Raw genomic sequence first — 23096 nt, forward strand, 5'->3', positions numbered from 1 at the left:
TTATGCAGACCTAGATATGTATAAAAAAAGGGCAAAGCCCCCAAAAAAAACATATTCCAGTTTTTGGTTAAAAAGTCTCAGATTTTGCAGTATCTTTACCTCCTTTTCCTACTTTTTCTGGGAACTCATTATTTTTTACTGCACCTTCTGAAGTCAAGATCAATCTAGTCAGCCTTCTTCAAGTACTGTGCATACAAATATAGATTACACATTGTTAAATCCTTCAACTAGGATTTTTTATCTTAAAATGACATATCTTTTTAAAGTAAAAATACAAAACTGATGTTTATTACTTACTCTACTTTCATGGCATGACATTACTATTTCATTATGCATCATACAAAACATCATGATACCCGAGTGCCTCAGAAAAAAATACAGCACCACTCTTACCAGGAAGTTTAAGTTTCCTGCAGCAGGAATTACAGTGATGCTTTGCTCTGAAGTTTTTTATTGCATCCTCTCCCAGATTGGCTGGACCAAACACCATATCATATGACCTTAGAAATAAAGAGTGTGTAAACATGGATTGCATGTGTTCTCTGGCAAAATTTTTACAGTACTTTTTTTCTTTAAACCCTTCTTTGACCTTACCTTTTTTCTCCAGCTTTTATCACAGAGGGATCTGTCAAGTTTTCACCAACACCTTCAGACAGCACATGAAGAAAAAATTAAATCTGATACATTACATAAATAATATTGAAAAGCCTTGCCATTGTTAGCTATGACTTCTCAGCTTTCCCAAGAATAAAGGCAGAAAGAATTAAAATGGTATAGAATACTCTTTATTCTTACATGAATTGCTCCTCAACAAGCACTTAGTACCTCTCAGATTTCCTTCACCTAATTCTACATCTGCCTGCAATTCTTAACTAATTTTCACCTGAGAGAAAAAAGTTTCCTATATAGAACTTCTCACAGCCAGAATATCTGACACACAATCAAGCATAAATACAGCTTGCCATATTGGCACTATACAAATGTGTCAACAAATATATATATATATATGGCACATATAATTGGGAAAACTCCTATATATTTATATTCTCTGTAGTGCTGTAAAATTTTTGTGCCATATTTAATAAACCCACCATTGATTCAGATGAACTAGACTAATACACACTAAATACTGCTTATTGCATATAAATACTGCTTATTGCATATGAATTCTTAATAAAATGCTATCACAAGAGAGTCCAGGAGTTGGAGTCAATGACCCTTATGGGTCCTTTCCAACTTAACTCTATGATTCTGCGAGAAAGACCCATATACCTTGGCTGTTGACCCCAATTTCAAAATCGGGACATTACCTTGCAGATCTAGTACCAGCAATTCCCCTCTTGTATACTCATAGGTCCAATGGCTGAAAGCTAGCATAACCTCCTCTAGCATGTTAGTTGGAATTATTTCATCACCATTGTTGTTGTTATATTTTCTGAACTCTCCTGTCATGCACTCTTCAACTGCAAACCACTGGCCAGCAGAGTGGCAATATAACAGGAAAACTTCCAGGAACCTAGTAAAAAGCATACTTTATGAATATATGTCCAAACAAATGACAATTTAGTCATTTAGTACTAGACAATTCTTTGATTTACTTATCATTTAAAACATTGGAAACTACTATATAAATTCATTAATATTATCACTCTAGGCTAGAAGCAGTGCAAGAAAGTATCAATGAAAACACTGCCAAGAATATTTGTCTGACACATTCTTTAATATTCAGAGACATATTCACGTATCAGTACCTTAATATATTTGAGCTGTATGTCCACAGCCCTGTAGGCATTCTTCTGGAAGAAAACATGCAATATGCTAGAAGTTTAAATTTACTCACCTTGGAGAGTATGGTATGGATTTGGGCTTCATTTGATTGAAAGCAAAAGTGAGCTTCTGTGCTGCCCTCTGCTGCTGAATTTCCTAGAATTCAGAGCCCATACTTTATTAGCAGCATTATATGAAAGGAATCATTATGGAGCCAAAAAACCAAAACAAACAAACAAAAAAAAAAAACAGCAAGAACAGTAACTACTGATTCCCCCAAGACAGTGTAATGAATTGCTTGCTTTTAAATTTACATTTTAAGACTTCGAGCTTTTTGAATTAGTAAAACATACTGTAGCAGAGTTTTAACCCTTTAGTTCATAGAGAACAGAAAATTAACTTTTTTTCTTTTGTTATATATATATATATATATATATACACACACACACTATTTTTCAGGTGGGAAAAAATAATGCCTGTCTATGCTTAATAATTGACAAGAATAAAACTTACTCTCAAGCACAAGTGTAACACAGTATCCTCTTTATAAATGCTTGACCAAGTATTCACAACTTCAGGAAGAAAAGACTTGATGATATAAAGATGACCTGATTTGAGGATATCATATTCTGACCACGTGCATACTACTTTAAGAGCTCGACGTAAACCTCCTCCCATCTCCTCTTTACTTAAAAATTCAATTTTAGCACAGAGTCCTAGCTGTGACCAGGAAGACATGCTGTTGTTCAAGATGTTGGGAGAACTTTCTTCAAGGCGATATACAGTGACTGGTTCACCTGTATTACAATACAAAAAGCAATTACCACATTTAATTTTCAAATTAAAGCACTGAATATCTTCAGTTTCTTAGATCTCAACACATATGAAGTTGTCCCTCACATTCTGAATCAGTAAAAAAATGAAACTAGCCAGTAGAAAGACCCCTCTTTTCTTTCATAGAGCAGCACAGTAGTACAGCGTTTTTGTCCTCCTGATTAGAACTATTAATGACACCATTCAAACAGCATTAAGAACACTGAATAAATGCTTACATACACTTTAGACGAGTCAAAACAAGCCCTAACTTAAAGGAATACTTGCAGAATAGTTTGCTATAAAAATTGTTAGTACAATTCTATCACCACCATTCTGAGGACAACTACAATTAATCTAAATTTCATAATCAAGTGAGCTGCCCTAGAAAAGGTGTCAGACATTTAAATTTTTGAGCATTGCAAGAGTGACACTATTTTAGGTCACTAGTTATAAGCAAGCATGAAATTTGTCTTTATAATTTTCTATTAGAAGAAATTTGTACAGGGATTTCTTTTGTTTTCTTCCCCAAAAGACCGTACTAAACAAGCCCTTTGAACTCTGACCCTCCCCCTCCACTCACCAACAAGAATTACAATCTTTACCTCTTGGAGGCACAGGAGTGAAGGGAATGCTCTGTGATAACCTCATCAAGTTATTTCTTTCTACAGCTAGAGAAAAATTACAGCATTTATTAGATTTTAAGGTTCTAAAAAGTGTCATTAGAGATATGAACTATAGTTATAAGAGGCACTGACCTGAATAATAGTAATTGATATCCATGATAGGCTTGAAAGGAGAAGCGATGCCTGAGAGAGATCAGAAATAATGAAAGAGACACTGCCTGCTACCTGTATTGTGTATCAAAATAACCACGTACAAAGACCACTTCCCAAGTGACTAGAGCTTGAAAAAGATTTGCTATGCAGAGAATTAAGGATCTCGCTTAGATCTTCAGTACTTTAGAAGAAATTGTAGTACCTGAAGGTAGGCTGTTAAAAAAGTAATCATAGTGCTACCTCTCCATTAAGCTCCAAATTATCAGCAAACATATTCTCATACATAACCCAAACAGTTGCTTGTATGAAAAAGCTCCCAGCTTGTTTATAGCAGAAACAAAAAACTTACCATTCAATGCATCTTCTTCAGATGGCCTGTGAAATGTCACAAAACCAACTGTTATTGCTTCTTAAGAACTTGTTTTTATATTTACTGATTTTGACACATCATCCTAGGTCACCTTGTTAACCTCACAGTAATGCTTTTATCTTATTTTTCAAGGGCAGAACTGCTGTTTAATTACAAAATGGTAATGGAAGGCTGTTAAGTAATCTCCTGGTTTTAGAGCTATACTTTAACTACCACCAAGTCACGCACAACATTATGTAAAGTTTGCATCACAAGAGCTCATTCCCACAGAGGTGCTTAATTAAAGTGTGTTCACAACAGCTTACCTTTCTGTTATCAGATTAATAAGGTAATGCTTTTAACAGTTAACTCAGGGGATAATTGTTAACAAGAGCAATGACTGCACAATTTCAGAGAAGGTTTACAATTTGGAAGGTTGGGTAAAGACCTTTGCCAGGAAGTTAGCTCATTAATAAGTGTCAACGCAGACATTTTCATGTAAGAGCATGTTTTGCCCTCTGATATGTGACTCAATTAACTTAAATATAACCTCTCATAGCATTCCAGTGAACACATTCAGTTATTTATTAGAAAAATCCTTAAACCTTGTTTTTTCATTAAACACAGCGGAGTAACACTGCAGCCAAAGACTACAACCAAAAAGAAAAATCAAAATATATAATGGAATTTCTTCATTACTAGAAAGCTTACTTACATTTGATTGCTATTTGAAGGTCTACCTTGCAACCAATCCTTTAAATCAAAGGGGGGAAAAAAAAAAGAAGGCTTCAATTTTGTAAGAAGAACACCATATATTTAATTTGGGGGGCAGGGGAGTTACGTGTTTTAAGATCTTGCAGTACAGCCTGCTTATTGGAAAGATTTCACTAAACTGTACTGAACTGCAGTTGAACAGAAAGACTCAAATACAACTGAGGATTGGTAAATACAATTAAAAGACCAGAAAAGTCTATGTTCTTTGTTTTATAGATCGTATAAGCATTTTTGTTCTTAAACAAAAAGGCTTGTTTTACATAAGCAGGAAGCACTGTATGTTTTTGTAGTGAGAACATGCAAAATATGTAGTAGATAATATGTACAACTTCTTCCCTCAGTCAAAACAGGTCCCCTCCTGTTGCCTCCTTGAACGAATAAGACTACAAATCAGTATTATTCTTCATGCAGTCTGTTTCTTCACCTTTATTTGTTCACTTTCTAGTTCTATTTGACAACAACAAAGAGACGAGGATACAAACCGTCAACAAGGCTGCTTTAGAATCTACTTGCTGAGTATCTTCACTTGACGCTCTTCTACTCTTGCTGTATACTACAAATGAAAAAGATTAATAACTGGACAAAAAATGGCACGTGTCTTTGTTACCTATTTTCTAACAGAGTGAGCAACTAGACAGCTTAATTGGTCTCCTATATAAAAAAGGCCTGATCCACAATTATCTACTGTTAGAAGTTTCCAGCACAGTTCTGACTGTATCACTTACCTTTTTATGATCTAGCTATTTGGGTATTTGCTGTTGCAAACAGATGTAGCAATTTAGTTGGCATGAGGAGAAGAATCACAGTGAAACATGAGAGCCAATTTAAATAGCACCAATCATGAAAACACTTCGAGATGGTTTAACTTTTTCTGTTTTCCTTGCACCCTCTTGGAATATGCATTGTCAACGAAATTGAGTGAGAAAATTAGGCCACCTGAATCAATGACATACTTACATTGTTCTGAATGGACTGCCAAAGGGTCAGTAAACCCACAGCAAGAACTAGACTGTCTTAGACCACAGTCAGTTTGAAGACCCTACAAAAGAAGTACACATATCATCATTATCATTGTTCTCAACTACTACTTTTTTTAACACTACATTAGAAATATATATGGTTTTTAGACTTGTGGATGTACCTCAAATACCTTGCTGCAAAAAAATGCTTACGTCAAGTGCATAATTCAGCTAAAACACTTTTTACAGTATCAGCTCTAACATTTTCAGTTGCTTATTAAGACTATTGATCTATTTGGAAAAAACACTTTTAAAGAGAACGTTACAATAAGATATGATTGTAGAGATGTACATTATGCTAGATCTCTACAAGCACCGCGTTCAGCTGTTCTGTTATGTATCTTCATTAACTATCAATTCTCATTTGAGAACTTGGCTCAGGCAGAAACTAAAGTTCAGTTTGAAAAAGCCATTGAAACTAAAAATAAAATCTAAGTGTTGCCACAAATGCCTACAGTTTATGAAGTGAATTTCCCCATGGACACATTCCTTAATAATAATTACATACTTTGAGTATCTACTGAAATGGTCAGCTTCAGACAACAAAACGTTTATTTTGCAAACAAATAGAAAGACATCTTCATCCCAAACTGCAACTTCACGTACACTGCAATGGGACCAGAACACTCCTCACAATCAGCCTAATAATTCCAATGGTTATCTGAATGAAATTTTAAAATTCAAGATTCTGTAGAACAAAAAAACCTTGAACTTAGAATGGTATGCTCTGCTTTCATTTCAAGACTTGCCACAATTAGGAAGTTGCTACCAGCCTTTTTCACCCTTCAAAGGCACACACTCACGGGTATGTGTACAGGTGTGTGTGTGTGTATGTGTACAAAGTGTGAGAGTATATACATATACTATTTGTGTATGGATACCTATGAGAAAGATTATTTTTTTACATCCCTAGACAGAAATACTTCACTGAAATGTACCAGAGAATGCTAAGCCAAGATAACAATGCATGGCTGCCAGAAGATGCATACATCCTCCCCTACCCTTCTGTGTCTTTATAAATTCTATTACTCTATATGTACTGTGTCTGGATATCGTAACTTTAATGTCATACTTTGTGAAGACATTTGAAGGCAAATTCTGTATTTTTTTTGTGGAAGAATAGACTATAACTACCCCTTACACAACTGGCAAACTTCCCAAAGTGTGTTGTTTCTTTTTTTTCTTTTTTTTTTTTATTTTTTAAATCATGACAAGGGTTCATTATATCTTTCCCCTGCAAATAGTGATCTATGAAAACAGAGTTTCTTATCTTCACTGTAAAGAATAAATTCTACCATCTGGTGAAAATTGTCTTTCTAGAATAAAATGGAAACCTTTTGCACTTACTTGAAGTCTGGTTGTCTCTATTCCCTCCAATATAGCTTTTTTGAAGTCTTCCTGTTGCTCCTATTAAAAAAAAAAAAAAAAACCACACAAAGCAAATTGTAAACATTATTAAGAGTAGTACCGGAATACCCACACACAAAAAACTTTTTGGTCACACATGATACTTATCAGAAGGCGTACAAGGAACAACTCAGCAGAAGTTTTGACATTGCAAATGGTCATCATGCAATTCTCAAGTCAGATTCTCCCCCCAGTGAGGGGTAACCGCAAATGGAAGCTTTTATATATATATATATATATATATGTATACATATATGGTGTGTGTGTATATATCACCTGGGGGACAGGTTTGACACAATTAATAACTTCCCAGTAGTTATTTGTAATATTCTTTTATGAAAACTGAAATTATACACCATTTTAGTTGACAAAGTTTAGTAGAAAGGCCTTTTCTTCTTGGAAGCACAACAAACAACCTTTGAAGCAACTGCAGTCACTTTCAATCATATACACTATCATCTTGGTCTGTATAATATTAGTGTAAATCACTTAAATCTTCCTAAACACCTGTCTTGAAATTTACAAGTTTCAAATGTTTCTTATTTAACTGTGGGATATATAATTTTATCTTAATTTTAATTTACAGTTATATTAATCTCAGCTTTCATAACCTCAGAACTTCTTTAATATTTCATTAGTATCATATTATGAAACAAGAGCACTTGATGTGCAGTTAAGGTTGCACAAGTTTTCACTCCATTGCTAATCATAAGAGATGCATTCCTTCCAGGCTGCATTTTGGAAGTTCTTTGATTGTATTTGCTCTTAGACTTAATCAAGACATATGGTGAAGTTACAATTGAAAAAAAACACAACCACCAAAAAACACTATCCTCATTAATCATGGAAAGACTTTCTGAAAAACACGTTACCTCAATATCAGCACTTCTTTCTTTAATTTTGCTTGCTGCTTCTTTAAACCGCTGCAACTCCATGCTGTCTCTGTGACCTTTGACACAGTGAATTGAAAAAGAGTATTCAAAATCAAAGGCAGACTGACATGTTCTGACCATGCCAATAGTTTGTATCATAAGAACAAAGGGTTACAAACCATCTAAATTCTGTGTGCCTGACTGCACCAGGGAACACTTTCCAAACACAATAAACTTGGTGTAACAAAATATTAATATGAAACCATTGCTTTTCCCGCATTGTGTGGACTACCACAATTCAAAATGTGAAAATAACATTTTAAAATGTTAAGTGTATGCTTCCCACAAGAAAGGAACTACATAGTCTGAATCTTAGTATTTTTAAGTGAGCATAACATATGAAGGAAAAGCAGACAGTTTTCTGAGGTAGCTTTTACAATATACCCTTCATCCTCCCAGTTGCAAGACAGCCTCCAGAATTTTACCAAGCACGTGGCTTTGTAATGAATGAAAACCTATTGGGATTGGCAATGGAAAGCTGCCCTTCATCTGAAGTTTTGTAAAACCTGGACAGTAAGAATGAAGAGTATGTTCTAAATGCTAGATGTCAGAGGACCACACACTAAAAATTTCACTCCAGTAAAATAAGTATAGTTAGTATTCAAAGTTATTAGTGGTAAAGAACATTCACAGATTAGCTAGAGTTATACAATCACTGAGTCCATTATTTCTGTTTAGTCTTGCTTTCTGAATCAAAAGAAAAAGGGGACGTCTTTTTTTTTTTATATATATATCATGAGAACATTATAAACAAGTAACTAGTGTACACAAGCGTGTAGATACTCTTTCTACACATAAAACTAAAAATGATAATGTATGTAGGTATCTTCTTAGAACTCCAAGTTTCACAGCAATAAACTCTTGTCTAAAGATTTAAATCTTTACATTCTCAACAAACATTTGAAAAACACTGAGGCATCCCTGAACTGGGGCAAGACAAAGCTTCTGCAGGCAACCTGTCAATTCCAGATTGTGATCTACTATACACTAAAACTATTTAAAGCATTATCTATTTCACAGAAATCGGTTAGTAAACCCACACCTGTATTTTGCAATGAATCTGCCACTGTTTTACCATTCAAACATGTAGGTAACTGTAACCAAAAGCATGCAACTTTTTACTGTTAAGCAAAACTTGAGGGAAGGCATAATGCTGTTATTTAATTAAAGGATTTTGGAAGCTGCCAAAAGGACTGCTAAAAAGTACATAGGCAACAGTGGAAGATCCCAATTACAACAGTGTTTAGAAACACAGTATAGGAGGATCCCTCAGTTTGATACAGATACCACAAAGATATTTGTCCAGGATTCCATCAGCCTAAGAAGTCTTCTGTAATTACGTCAAGAAATAGACAATATTTTTAAATGTATGAAATGAAAAGATAAGAGCTTCATAATGAGTTGCAAAAAGTTTATCTACGATGCCCACACCAAGTTGTAGAGCTGTTAATTGCATAGAACTGCTATACTCAACAACTGGCCACTGTTTTTCAGAAAAATATTGTCTATGTGACAGAATTATAAAGAAATGATAATTTTTGAGTAAAAATAAATAAATTCAGGCAACATAGGGAAATTAGAGATGTTAAAAGCAAAAAAAGCAGAGCAAAATGGTAGAACAAAGTCACCTGCAACCGGAATACACCCAAAATACCATACAATTCTTGATAAGTCAAACCTTGTGGTTTAGATTTGGTCCACAGTTTATGAAGTAGTCCCATAAGGATGTTAGAACATAAATCTTGGTTTTGGAGTTCCATTGCATGGACATGCTGACTTTTGGAAAGTTCATCTTTAATATTCAATTTTCCATGTGAGCCGCCACAGTTGACTGTTGACGTCAAGTCGCCAGTTGACAAAGACAACTTCGTTTGGGGTTTGTTCTTCGATAAGTTGACAGAGGACTGGTGATCACATTTGTCAACTCTGCAGCTGTAGTTATCATTAGTGTCACTCTCATCATGAATAAAACCACAATTAATGTATCCTCCATTTTCAACACAAGGTTGGGTGAAAGCAAGGCAAGCAGAGCCAGAAGCAAGAGGATAAGAGCAGCTAATTATGACTTCAGGACATTCAGAATCTACTTTGTTATACTTACCCACAAATGCACCAAATTCTACATTATTATCTCCTTCTGTAGCCTTAGAGCAAACAGTCTCTTCATGCTTTGCTGAAGAATCCAGCTGACTTTTGCAACTGGGACGAGATGGAGTGCTAACAAAAAACTTAGCTGTTGGGGATGTTACATGTGGCATGCTGTTGGATGAATTGCCTAATTTTTTACTTCTACTAATGGATTTTGAGATTTCTGCAGCCTGTATTCGTTGGCGAAGTTCTGGAGGGGGAACAACATTGGAAAATAAGGCACTGCCTGAGGAACCTGCCTCTTGAAAGTTTATTTCTTCTCTTCGAGGAACTAGAGCTAACTCCTGACCAATAGTCTTATGTTGGACTTCTTTGTCATCACGTATAGAAATGTTACAGAGTAAAGCATTATTATTTTCAAGGCCTCCTTGTGGAAAAGAACCAAAAACATTTCCAATGCTGTGCTTTTTCCACACAGATGATCTTAGAGAGCCATCATCAATGAGGTTTTGTGCCAAGTGTTTTGAAATACTCAATTCCCTCGTAATTTCATTATGAACCTTGCTAGCTTCTGAAGCTTTCTGTGCAGTCAGTGTTTTCAGAGTATCCACAGTTAGAGCAGAGAGATCCTGTAGGTGGCCAATCTGTGAATCTAAAGACTGTAGTGACCGTTTTATGTAGTTGACACGATCACCAACTTCCTTTATCTGAATGCACATTTGTTCCACCCTAAGAAAAAAAATCAAATTACGAAGTAGCTATGAAAGATATTATTTTCTATATGCAAACAAAGCATCTTTGCAATTCTTTTTGCCCACTTAAGAAAAAAGAACTCTAAAATTTCAGGATGGTATAAACTAGAGCATTTGGCTGCTTTGTAATACAACATTTGTACATACTTTTGAATCATAGAATTAGCATACACATAAACAAAGGCCCTACAGCACACTTTCAAATGCATTAGTTTACAATTGCCTCAGCTTACCAACTGTAGGCAACGCTATTCTACAGATAAGGGAACAAACCACATTAGCGGCTTCTGCATAGCATCATCTAAAGTTTGCACAAATACATAGTTTGAGTATTTTCTTTAAGTCTATTTTACCCCCTTAAAGCAATTAAAAAACACAAAAGTTCTAAGCTTCTCTATTCAAAAGTTTTATTTGTAAAAAATTTATTTGTAAAAATTTTACCGTTCAAATGTGACTCGAATCCTCTCCTCGCTTCCAGAATGAAATTTATCATCTTTTTCATTGAAATACATCTCAACACACAGTTCTTCAAAATCATGAAGTTTCTTTTGATCTTCTTCTGTTAGGAAGAGTTCTAAAAAGAGATTAAACAGTTCAGAAGATGCATATGTAGTAAAGTTTTTCAGGCACTGGAAATTTATAGCCACAAACTTACAAAGGGTATTAAAAGTAAAACACGTACAAAAATAGAAAACAGTGCCATCTAGGACCTTTCCTCTCCTTGCAAGACAAAAAAAAAAAAAAGAAAAAAATTTAAATGTCAAAGACTTTGCCTAAAATAAAAATCAAGATACTACAGGCCACACACCCCCATACACTTTAAGACAGAGGCTAGATTCCTCAGCTGTATTTCTCATCATCTGTGAAACAATCTTTTTTTTTCTTTTTAAATCTTCAAAGTGTTTCAAGTAAGACTAGTCTTCCAGGAAAAAAAAAAGTCCTTCATGAACACTAACAGAAAATCTAATTTTGTAGCGTTCTGTTTGCTTTTACTATAACTTAATCTAACCGGAGACTTTCCAGGGGCTGTGCATTATATCCTTTGTAAAAACGTGGGAACTTTGAACAGAATGAGAGTCTTATTCAATATTGAGGATACAAAAAATTAAGACCTACTTAGAATCACAGAATATCCCCAGTTAGAAGAGACCCACCAGCATCATCAAGTCCAACTCCAACTTTGTTGAGAACACACATTAAAACCAAGAAGTCTGCACGTTCCTGACAGTTTGCTTTAATCATATCAAAAAGTTATCATAATTTTTTGGATAATAACTGTTCATACTTGGCCCATCTGAAGTCTTGTCTGTCTTTCTTCTTTTACATATACAACAGAACAGGGAAGCCATGTGGCTAAGAATAATAAGTGGTGGAGGCAGAACAGGTTTTTCATGATAGGCCATAATGAAATGATAGCGTTGATACTTCCACACGATGTTTGAAATCGCCTTTACCTGTAAATATACATTGCTGAAAAGGAAGAAAAAAAGAATTAAACACATAAGTTTTTTGCTGTTGCTGTTGTTTGTGTTTATTATGTGTTTAAAAAAAAGACAGAAAATCACATACTTGTCTTTTATTGTATAAAATAACAGTGTAAGTTGGAAACATTCAAGAAAAGGCTATGTCCTAAAGCAGGGAGAGGATTAAATAATTCTCTCATCTGCTATCATTTCAGTACCTTTCCTCAGACATGAAAGACACTGAGATATTTCAAATTTGTCAAAAAGGTATTTCCAACTAAACACATTTTTAATTATTATTATTACTTTTAAATCAGACCACACTAATTCTGTTGTCTACCATTCCCCAGTATTAGTGAGCTGTTTATTCCTGTATACAAAACACTTGCAGAGAATTCCTTATGGATTTATGGTTCCTTCGGCCTTACAGATGTGACACGTTCCAGACACATCACAAATTTCCCTTCCTTGTCATGGTGTTTGCAGTGAGGAAGACCAGCCCTTGAACCTGAAAATGCTTCCACCAAATAGGATTGCTTTGAACTGTTATCAGTTATTCTTATCTTCTCATCTTACTAAGGTGAAATACAAAAACTTAAAGGAATAGCAAAAATTAGCAATTGTTCATATACTTACTTGAAAAATGCAATAAGGAGATTAACCATAATTATGTACTGTACAAAGAGGTAGACAGCTTGAAGAAATGGGGTCAACCACGTTCCTGGCCCACAGAGATGAGCAACTTGTGACTCAGAATTATTTGCACATACTGTGTTGGGGGGGAGGGAGGAAAAAACACAAAATATGTAAAGCAGATTTTAGAACTCAGAGCAGATATAGACAAGAAAAAAGATCGCTCAAAGAGTGTACAATCACCAAGCAACATGCACTGTTCTGCAACTCAAAATATCACTGTGCATTTAGGAATATGGTAGAAAGATACAGGAGACAAAGATTTCAGTTTATACTAAGGTATAATCATATTACTGGATTAAAATAAAAAAGAAAGTATACTACCTCCACAGCAAAAAAAAAAAAAAAAAAAAGGCATGATATCTATGTGGAAAAAATCTAAAGTATTGCTAGGAATAGCCTGAAGAAAAACCCCAATTAAGTAGAGTTTTCACTCTAAGCCATTCATTCTTAATAAGGGATAATGGAAGAGTCAAATCAAGAAGTTATATATCTACAAGTCACAAAGAGGAAAAAATCTAGTAAATGGAACAAATGGCAACAATACTGGGCATTTCATTTCATAAAATGAAAACTTTGTAAGACCTTAAAAAGATCTCATGAGAATAAGCCTTCTTAGTTGCTTCAAAAATTGTAGTGTCTTACCATCAATTTCATAGGCATACACTTCACCAAAAATCATCCAGTATGGATGAAACACAATATCTCTAGCAAGAGTCCAAGACGGTGCCTCATTAGGGTACAATATTGCCTTCCTGGGAACACCAAAGCTAAGCAGTACAAGTGCCATAATCACCACAATGTAAAACATGTTGGCCACCTAGAAACACAAAAAAGTCAGTTAACTCACAAGGTTATAATTATGCTTTTACAGGGACAGCATAAGCTCGATGAATTCTCTATATCAGCAAAAGATCTAGGACCCTTGTACTTCAGTCAGAAAATGTTGTCAAATAACAAACCCTTTTAAAAATTTCTTATTTTTTCCCTCTCATTTCTTACAGAATGTTTGCTACTCTTGGCCAAAAGGTAGTTTCTTTTTAACTCAAATACCCATTACGTGGAAGAGTAGCAGCTGATAAAGAAAGAGAAACATTCCTTCCCAAATTCAGTGAATAGCTGTACAAAGTACAGATGTAGTGTTCCAAAGACTGAGTAGTGTGAAAAACAGAACCTATTCTAATGGCAAGAAGTCAAAGTGAGAAATGTAAGCAACCTGATGCCCTCCTTTTTAAGGAATGACAGGGTTCAACTTTGTAGGAGCAAATTTTTTTTTGTTTGGGTGTGTGTGTGTGTACAACACCCTTTCTCCCTTCATATATATGACTCCCAAGGGTTAAAATCCTGAAACACACATATACACACACTTCATTCCTATTCTGACAACTTTTTCATTTAACAATCTCTCAATCTTACTGTAGAATTCTACCTCCACTCTAGCAGTGTTACTACTAGGAAGACCATAAGCCCTAGCATTAGGTTCCCTTTATTACAGCAGAGTTATACATTGATTTTTTGAACAAAAATGGATCTCAAAGATGGTTTTGTAACTACCACTCATCAACTACCTGCTGCAAAATACACTTTTACATTACAGAACACAACTGCACTGCACGACTAGTTTTGAACACAGTTGGAGTATGCCTCAACACTGGACATCACATAACATGTCAAAAAAACATTCTACCAGGTTGAAGGAAAGAAAATTTGAAGGCCACATTGTCATGCAGGGGAAGCTGGAGTGTACGAGTGCACACAAAACTGAGCGTATGAGAAGGCAGCCTGTGGGGAGTGTACTCTCAGCACACAATCTTAAGAACAGTTGCAGAAAGCTACCTAGAAACATTTAGCACAGCTCACTATAAGTAACTAATCTTCCCTGTAAAAGTGAAAATCTTGCACTAGCTAGCACAAAGGCAAGAAATACTCAGGACTATAAATAAATCTGAAACCCAGAAGGCATTATCATATTCCTTCAATTCTCACACATTTAACAGAGCACAGAAGGAAGATCTTCCGTCTTGTTACAGATTTAACAGAGAAAGCTCCATAATAAAGAACACTTCTACTCAGTGCTTGTTTTCAAACACATTAAGTTATACTCCAGCTAGCTACTTCTGCACAAAGTTGCTGACACACCGGAACAGGATAAGCAACCTTTTACTAAATAAAGCTTTGAGAAATTATAAATAGATGCAGCAAAATAAAGGTATTTCAACTGAAAGAAAAATAAAAAAATAGTACTTACCATTTTCCCAATCATCATAACATAAGGGCCAGCCTGCTGGTTTACAGCTAAAAAATCCAGTAATCGCACATACCAAAAAATTATATTGAGACAGTATGTTATTCTTCCAGCAACAAAAACATAATTTTCTCTGTAAGTGTTTTCACCAAAATTCCCCTTTGCTCCAAATCTTAATGCAAACCCAATGAAGAAAGTGACAATAGCAACTGTGTCACTGATATTGAAGTAATCACTGAACCACACTTTAATCTTCTGATTAATCTTCCCAGCCTCTGACATAAAAATCTGCAATAACAAAAATAAAATATTCAGGTCTGCTCATGTTTACTCCACTTAAAATAACACTGAAACGTATGAATCAGTAAAATTCTTACACTCGCAAAAATAAAATACGTATTTGAATGGGTAACTCTTTTGCACAGAAGAACCCAAAAAAGTGTTTAACTGTGCCTGCTTCACAACTATGACAAGGAAATATTTCCTTCGTCCTGAACAAGTTGTGAAGGAACTGTTTTCAATTTGATTGCTTTTTTTTCCACCTTCTTCTTTAGGAAGTCACTATAACAAAAATGAGTCTTCAATTCTGTTTCAGTTGGACCTGCAGTATCCAGTTAGTAAACTGGCTTTTCTCTCCCATTTAAAAATTCTTACAGAACTACTCAAAAAACTCATGCTGATCAGCAACATTATGGTTGTGGTAGCTATCCCACCTTGATCAAGATTTTTTGTTTCATCTTGGTCCTAGGCGCAGAGTTTGATTGATGCTAACAGATACATATACATTTAATCCCTCAAAAATGTAAGGCTGTTTGTTAGAACCTGATTAGACAGTAAGCCACAGATTGAAAAAAAAAAATCAGAAAAATTTGAAAAAAAAATACACATACACCAGACCACGATGTCGTTGTCAGGTCCTTGAAACTTAGGAGAGAAAAAAAGAAAAGCATTTCCTTTTAAATAGACCACCCCCTCTTCCCCATTGGAAGCAGAAAAAAAGAAAGCAAGCTATGTCCAACCAGTGAAACACTAAGAATCCAAGAAACACTAGACTGCTGATTTAGATACTATACCAAATATAAAGGTATTACACATCATGTGTTCCAACGTTTAAAGTTTCTTAGGCTGTCTTGTTTATAAACACAGTTTAAAGCATACTGTTGTAATTGTAAAAAAAAAAAAACAAAAAAAAAAACAAAAAAACCACACTCACAGACTGTTAGCGACATACCTCACGAATTTTCTCAATTGCTGATGTGAAAATGTAAGCAATAACAATCCACTCTTGAACAGACGGTAATTCTTCCATTTTTACAAGAACCACAAATGTGTAGAGCATGAGGAATCCTAAGTATGCCAACTAAAAAGAGCAATTAAAGTTTTTTATATATATATATACATACATACATATATACATATATACACACACACACACACAGAAGGGTTCTATGTAATACGTAATTCTACATAATTACAGAAGGGTTCCTTATAGATGTCTTTATATTTTTTTTTTCATGTGTTATATGATAAAACCTTCGTATAGGATCACGGTACTATCTTTTACCGCTTTAAGCAAACAGGTTATTATTTATAAAGAGGGTATAAATATTTTCTTAGAACACAAATTTTAGAGTTTCTATTGCAGTAATTTAAACAAAATTGTGCATGAACACTTTTAAACCTAGTAAATTATGATAGAATTTCTGCTGATGGAATTAACTACTGATGAAATTAACTACTAATTAACTACTGAAAAACTGATGAAATTAACTACTCAGATCAGAATAAAGATTTTCACACCAACTAGTCTTAGCCTAAAAAACAGGTATTTTTCAAAACCAACATCATGAACTTTAAAAAGAAAAAAAAGCACTGCATATGCATTTTTTTCAGAATCAAGTACTTCTCATTTCCAGTTTAGTAGAGCAAGGGCTTTTTTGATTGTTTTTTAAAAAGTGCTTAAGCTTTTATGCAAGTCGCAGAGGTGTATGTTAGAAAAAGAACCCAAAGATATGCACTGCATTTCCAAATAAAAGAAAATACTACATAGAAAAAAACTCACCGTATTAAACCAAAACTTCACAATTGGTGCATGATAAAATGCGTAAAACTTCTGTGTAATCGGAAGTCTTTTAGGTTTTGCAGGAGTCTCCATATCATGCTTCTCTGAAGTACTGTCCAAGATCCTTACTTCTTTAAACACCTCCTAAAATGAAAGGACTGTTAACTTTACTTACAGAAATGCACGTTTTCGGAGATCCACTTTAGCTCTTGCTTTAATTTTAAAATGTAATTATTTATTTTAAATTAGAAATACTGGTCTTTAATGGCTGCCCCCCACCCCCGCCTTACCATAGGTATTTCATCTGCTGCAGTCTGGAAGTTGTTTTCACTGTCATCCATTGCCATTTGATGTGCATCTTGAGATTGAGGAATATGTGACATTTCAGCCTTGGTCTTATATTCCAACAGAAGTATAGCAGGAGGGAGTAAAATACTCAGTATCACCTGGAAAAAATGAAGACTAAGTTCAACTTGTTCACAGCTACATCAAAATATCAGAATATACCAATACATAAAATATTCCCTGAAAATATGTTACCCATATTTCCCTTGCCTGTTAGTGAGGAAAAAAATGTAGGAAATAATTAGCTATTATTACTTATATACACACTTATGAGGCTAAGATGACAATATATAGCGCTTTCCTTTACTTAAAAGATACAGGAAAGGGGAAGAATTAATAAATTCCAGAACTAAAAACCACAAGAAAGAATGCTCTCCGAGCCCAAAAATAGAGATATTCCGCTTACACTCTTTTCTTTAATCCATTCCCAGAAACTCTGGAACTGTGTACTATCAAGGCATGTTTTAAAAGCATATGAGTGGGGCTTTTTTTCAACTCATGGTTGAAAAATGAAAGCTAAAGTATGGATGACGGGAATAAGCTAATGACAAAAAATAGCTTTTATTTGTTACGAAGTGAGCAGGAAAATGGTTACTCAGTTATCAAAGAGGATTTTAGTATGTCACAAGTTAAGCAATGCTTGTAGATATTTTGTAGGGAAATGGTCTTTCACTATATTCCTAGCAGCAGTAAGTTTCCAGTACACCAATTCAAAGAAATATGCAACTCCCATGTTGGTTCAATTGATTTGTATCAAAGGGCACCATCAGAAAACCTATCCCCGATTTGCCTACCCTTGTTTCATTCTGTGCCCTCCTTATGCTCAGCTTCTTCCTCCAAAATAGAATATATACAAAGCTTTTCTACATCAAGTCTTATGCATTGCCTGTAAAAAGCCAAAATGCATGAAACTATATTCTTACAAGTAGGTTTTCTCTCTGTTAATTTTTTTTAACCACTATATTTTTAGTAGTGGATTAGTATTCACATGATCTCTTTAAGCCTCTGATGAAAGGCTACTTGCCTGTTTTTTGCCTTCTATATTTCTGTACCTTATTTGAAAAGATAATAGAGTGTCAAAAGAAGAGTTAACAATAAATAATTCCAGTTTTGATTATGTTATAGGAGACAGTTTTACAGGGTTTATTAACACAAGCTATAGTGATGAAAGCTTTATACTAATATTGTTTAAACACATAGTTTCCCTTCCAATTAGAAATACATTCCATTGATCCTTTTTATACCAATAACAAACTGTGACAAAGCTTACTTTGTACCATGAATTCTTCCTCATATTCAGCCTTCCCATCCACATATCTGATAACAACATTTGCGTACAAGTATGAGCTACAAATGGACGAAGCCTTGAAGACACTGCTAGCTTCAGACAAGTTGAGTTGCTCCAATTTTTAAGCTCATAAGTTAGTAACTTCATTGCCATAGTTTCATCTTGTCGGAAGGACTGTTCTAACAGTTCAACTGCCAGCTGACCAAACTCACTAGAACAAAGAAAAAAAAAAGCATCAAAACAAACATAACTTAGTATCCATAAAGTTTAAGCCAAATTTTCTTGTCCAAACACATTCCCAGTAACGCAACTTGAATGGACTATTGCCCATCCCTTCTGGTAGATACATTTCTATTATATAGTAATTTGCAAACACAAGATGTGAAACTGGGACTTCTGTTAGAAACATATGCATACTACAAACAGCTATTAAAGCATTACGCAAGAAAGTCACATGTTTTCAAGTGACACATTCAGTGACATTTTGATTTAACTACAAATCATGATTTGTAACAGCTCTCAAAGTGAGCAATGTCTAATACACAACTTTTACTAGAGTGCCATCAAATCCTTTCTGCAAAAATGAACTGTCTTTGAGACTGCTAATGCAATAGTTTTTGTCTGTTGATAATATAGGCTTCTATTTTTATTGGAAATTTCAAGAACAGATCTTTAATGATATAAATGTAATTTACTTGGAATACTGTTTCAGTTCTTCTGAAGTATCATCAACAAGGTCACTTTGTTTTGCTTCATATGCCATTGAACGATACACTTTGCAAGCAACTAAGGCTTTTGCCATGGACTCCTCCCCATGCTGCCAGAAGAAAAGGGCCATCTTCTGCCTCTTCATTAACACTGCCCAAAGTAACAGCTCGTTGAGAGGATAAGCAAAACGTCTTGTTTCAGGATCATCTATGTCTACTATTTCATCTTTGGTTCTTTTCTTTTTTCCCTCTTCTGCACCAGTGTCAATCTTTAAAAATAAAATCAGAAAGTTCCATTTTAAATCTCTAAAGTTAATCATTACATAATTTGAAGCAAAATGCTGGGTGATCTATTGTCAAGTGATATGTATTTCTAAAAACAAAAATGAACTTCTGAATATTTCAAAAGCAGCTGGAATTTTTGTTCAAAAACTTCAGTTAAGTACAATTCATTTTTAATAACAGATAGAATTAATTACTTTGGTTTATAGATCAAAAGAAATGCAGTAACTAACCTACAATAGGATGAAACTCACAGAAACTCCTTAAAGTAACATGGCCAAATCTTGCTTCATCTAAAAAAATCATGCAGATTTCCACCCCACCCCCCACCCCACCGATAGAACTGTGCCAAAGATGAGCCTTTTACTGGCTAGCAATCAGAAACTATCTAGAAGATTAATGTTGAGATGAACATTCTTCATGGAATCCCATAAGTGTGATAGATGGTTTATAAACAAGTACAAAAGGATGAAATCCCAGCTTTACTGAAGGCAGTAAAACTGCTGCTACTCACTTCAGCTGCACTTGGACACTTGGATTTAACCAGGTTCTCCACTCTTAACTGCTTAATATAAAACCCACCACTCTCCCCTTAAACATCTGTACCTTTGGTTTGTATGGCTGCGCTGTTTTGATGAAGTGATTATGTCGCATTTTTTCTCTCTTGTCTGCCCTGTTACCAAAAGACTCATGGCTTTTACACATCTGAGGAGTAGTATTTGAAGGATTTCGCCCAGATCTCTGACAAGAATAATAGAAAGAGGTTTGGCTTGCTTTCTTTACACCCACTTACTAAATAGTATATTATCAGCTGTTTACAACTAGATACTTAGTTAAGCAATTAAACAGTTACTTTGCCACTGAAACAGTGATGAATTTATACAATGGTAACAATTAAGAGTTTTCACTGATATTTAAGAAGGATTAATTTTTCTTTATTTAATTTAAAGTCACAAAATAGTAAAGCAATGACGACCAAGAAGCTACAGTATCTGCATCCCAAGACCCAGTGAATCTGCATATTTAATACCCATTCTTCCCCTCTATGAAGGGACAGAGTAACAGAAGAAATTTGCATATGCTAGAGTAAGGAGGAGAAGAATAATAAGACTTTATGTTTGTGATCAAACAGCTACCAGTTGCCCTCCTAGGCTGTAACACTGCCTTTAAAAGAGCCAATCCCTTGACAAAAAGAACAAAATAATATGGCTCCAATTTTAATTGTGAACATAGAAATCTGCATGTTCCATTATCCAACTGCTACGTACCCGATTGTTCCCACTGAGACTATTGTATATAGCTCTAAAGCGTTTTCTTGTGTAGGTGCATCTATAGGTTCCTCCCATCAAGTATTCAATAACCAGCCCCACATCAATCAGGTTGATTTTATATCCTGGAGGAAGATTTCCCTAAGAATATAAAAGACATTTTCAGTTTTGCAAATTATAATTTTAATTTAAATTTGCTTAGAATGTTTCTACATGTTACATCACAACTCTAAATAAAAACAAATTAAAACAAATTAAGCTGTTCATGATTTAAAAGGAACACAATGCATCTCTCAAAAAGCTAAACAGTCAGAGCTAATATGAAAAAAGACACCACTTATCAGGTTTAACAAATATCTTTGTGGCAACAAGGTACTATTAAGCACACAACTGCAAATATCGGAAACAAAAGAATAACTGACGATGTAGTTTACTGCTTCAGTAAAACCAAATTAATAAACTCAAGATTAAATTGACAATCAAACATAAGAAATCATAAAAAAGACTAGTGTTGCTACTGTGATAGATTTTTACATTTACAGCATACCTGTTTGACATCCCGAACAAGATGGAAGAGTGTTGGGTTAGTTGGGCCTTGTTTCTTTATAAAAAGAGGGGAGGAAAAAAATTAGAATGAGAAATCAGAGTGCAATGAAAACATGAGAATATTACAGTATAAGCCCAATATTTTCAGATGTTGGCGTTAACAATAAAAAAAAAAAGGAAAGGAAAGAAAGAAAGAAAGAAGAAAAAAAGAGCAAGCAACCATTCACTTACTGTGTTATAAAGTTCTTCCAGCCTAGGAATTGTAAGAAATTTGTGCATGCTTACTCCATTTTCAATTAGAAGTTTCACAAATGCAACTCTATCCATCACAAGGGCGTCTAACATAGCCTGTTCCAGAGACCCAACCTACAACAAGTAAGTACAGGGTAGAGCCTAGAGAGAACCGTAAAATGGAGTATCACAGAATTAAGTGTACTTGGTTTACAAACCAACCTCATTCATTCACAGGGCTGGAACAGGGAAACCTTACATATCTACAAATACCGAGGCTACCTTTGGTTCAGAAAATCCCCTAAGCTTCACACAATTACATGATGAGGGAATATTTTAATGACTTAAGCATTTTCTCTGATCTTACACTCTTCCACAGACATCTCTTACTGACACACTCAGGAGTAGTATTCTGGACTAAATAGGCATTTGGTTTAGCATAGTTAAGATGTTTTCATATAATGATATTGTATCAAAAACATGAAGACATCAAACATTTGAAACCACAATTTGCTTCAATAGAAAAATGCTCAGAACTGCTATTGCATCTCACTAGCATCAATTCAGCTTTCACTTTTTGCAGTCTCTTCTCCCCTAGTTATTCAGAATGCCTTACATTTCTACAGTTGTTGCACCTTTTTCAATTACACAATAATAAAACAGCTATACAACTACAAAGTATACAAAAATTACTGTCCTAAAAATAAATGTGTCAGTATTCTACAGTCCGTCTCTATAAAAGAGAAAACATTATTTCTTTACAGTAAGTTGAGTTTTTTCTCTTAGAAAATACCATTCTGCTTAATCTAGGCCATATACATACCAGCCATTGTTGCCCATAAACAAAAACATGATTTTTGGCAATGTCAACTCTATCCCATGCAAGTGTAAGAACAAGCTGGTCAAATGCAGATGCATTCGTGCCTTAAGAAGCAAAAACAATGAGAAAAAAATAATTACAATATAATAAGCAGTTGTTTTTCCTGCAAAATCAAGTAATCCACCTCAACGTTGTGTGGTGTATTTCATCAATTATGACATAGATTAAGGTAGTATAAGATGAGAAAATATAGTGGATAAGTATTTTCTTTAAACTTAAATATTTCTACAGATTTTTATAAGTAATCCATCATATAATCACTAAACAACAATAGCTGGGGGTTCCAAATGCACTTAAGTCTCACCTTTTAACAATGCTGTAAGTATTGCAACATCAATGTCCTGATGTTCATCTGACCCAATATGAAAAACAGTAATCTGTTCAAAACAGTAAAATAGGGAAAATA

The 23096-nt window shown here is 34.6% G+C and overlaps 1 protein-coding gene across 2 annotated transcripts in view; it reads right to left on the reverse strand.

Moving 5' to 3' along the window:
• TRPM7 (transient receptor potential cation channel subfamily M member 7) overlaps positions 1–23096 on the reverse strand; it is a 56240-nt gene that overhangs the window by 2024 nt on the left and 31120 nt on the right. The window contains exons 10-39 of one of the 2 annotated variants that reach the window (XM_083850731.1): positions 22995–23067; positions 22634–22734; positions 21811–21945; positions 21581–21634; positions 21034–21174; positions 20372–20506; positions 19472–19752; positions 18759–18987; positions 17434–17589; positions 17144–17287; positions 16313–16441; positions 15085–15369; positions 13482–13656; positions 12780–12912; positions 11966–12150; positions 11122–11254; positions 9519–10657; positions 7781–7857; positions 6849–6908; positions 5440–5521; positions 4965–5035; positions 4424–4461; positions 3709–3734; positions 3339–3389; positions 3186–3251; positions 2281–2564; positions 1841–1923; positions 1311–1516; positions 595–646; positions 394–500 (exon numbers count right to left, since the gene is read on the reverse strand). In XM_083850731.1, the coding sequence (XP_083706857.1) occupies positions 394–500; positions 595–646; positions 1311–1516; positions 1841–1923; positions 2281–2564; positions 3186–3251; positions 3339–3389; positions 3709–3734; positions 4424–4461; positions 4965–5035; positions 5440–5521; positions 6849–6908; positions 7781–7857; positions 9519–10657; positions 11122–11254; positions 11966–12150; positions 12780–12912; positions 13482–13656; positions 15085–15369; positions 16313–16441; positions 17144–17287; positions 17434–17589; positions 18759–18987; positions 19472–19752; positions 20372–20506; positions 21034–21174; positions 21581–21634; positions 21811–21945; positions 22634–22734; positions 22995–23067 (4831 nt within the window). The remainder of the gene's footprint in view (positions 1–393; positions 501–594; positions 647–1310; positions 1517–1840; positions 1924–2280; positions 2565–3185; positions 3252–3338; positions 3390–3708; positions 3735–4423; positions 4462–4964; positions 5036–5439; positions 5522–6848; positions 6909–7780; positions 7858–9518; positions 10658–11121; positions 11255–11965; positions 12151–12779; positions 12913–13481; positions 13657–15084; positions 15370–16312; positions 16442–17143; positions 17288–17433; positions 17590–18758; positions 18988–19471; positions 19753–20371; positions 20507–21033; positions 21175–21580; positions 21635–21810; positions 21946–22633; positions 22735–22994; positions 23068–23096) is intronic. The other variant, XM_083850732.1, reaches the window with a different exon arrangement.

This window comes from Anser anser (genome assembly GCF_964211835.1).
Source record: "Anser anser genome assembly, chromosome: 10".
NCBI lineage: Eukaryota > Metazoa > Chordata > Aves > Anseriformes > Anatidae > Anser > Anser anser.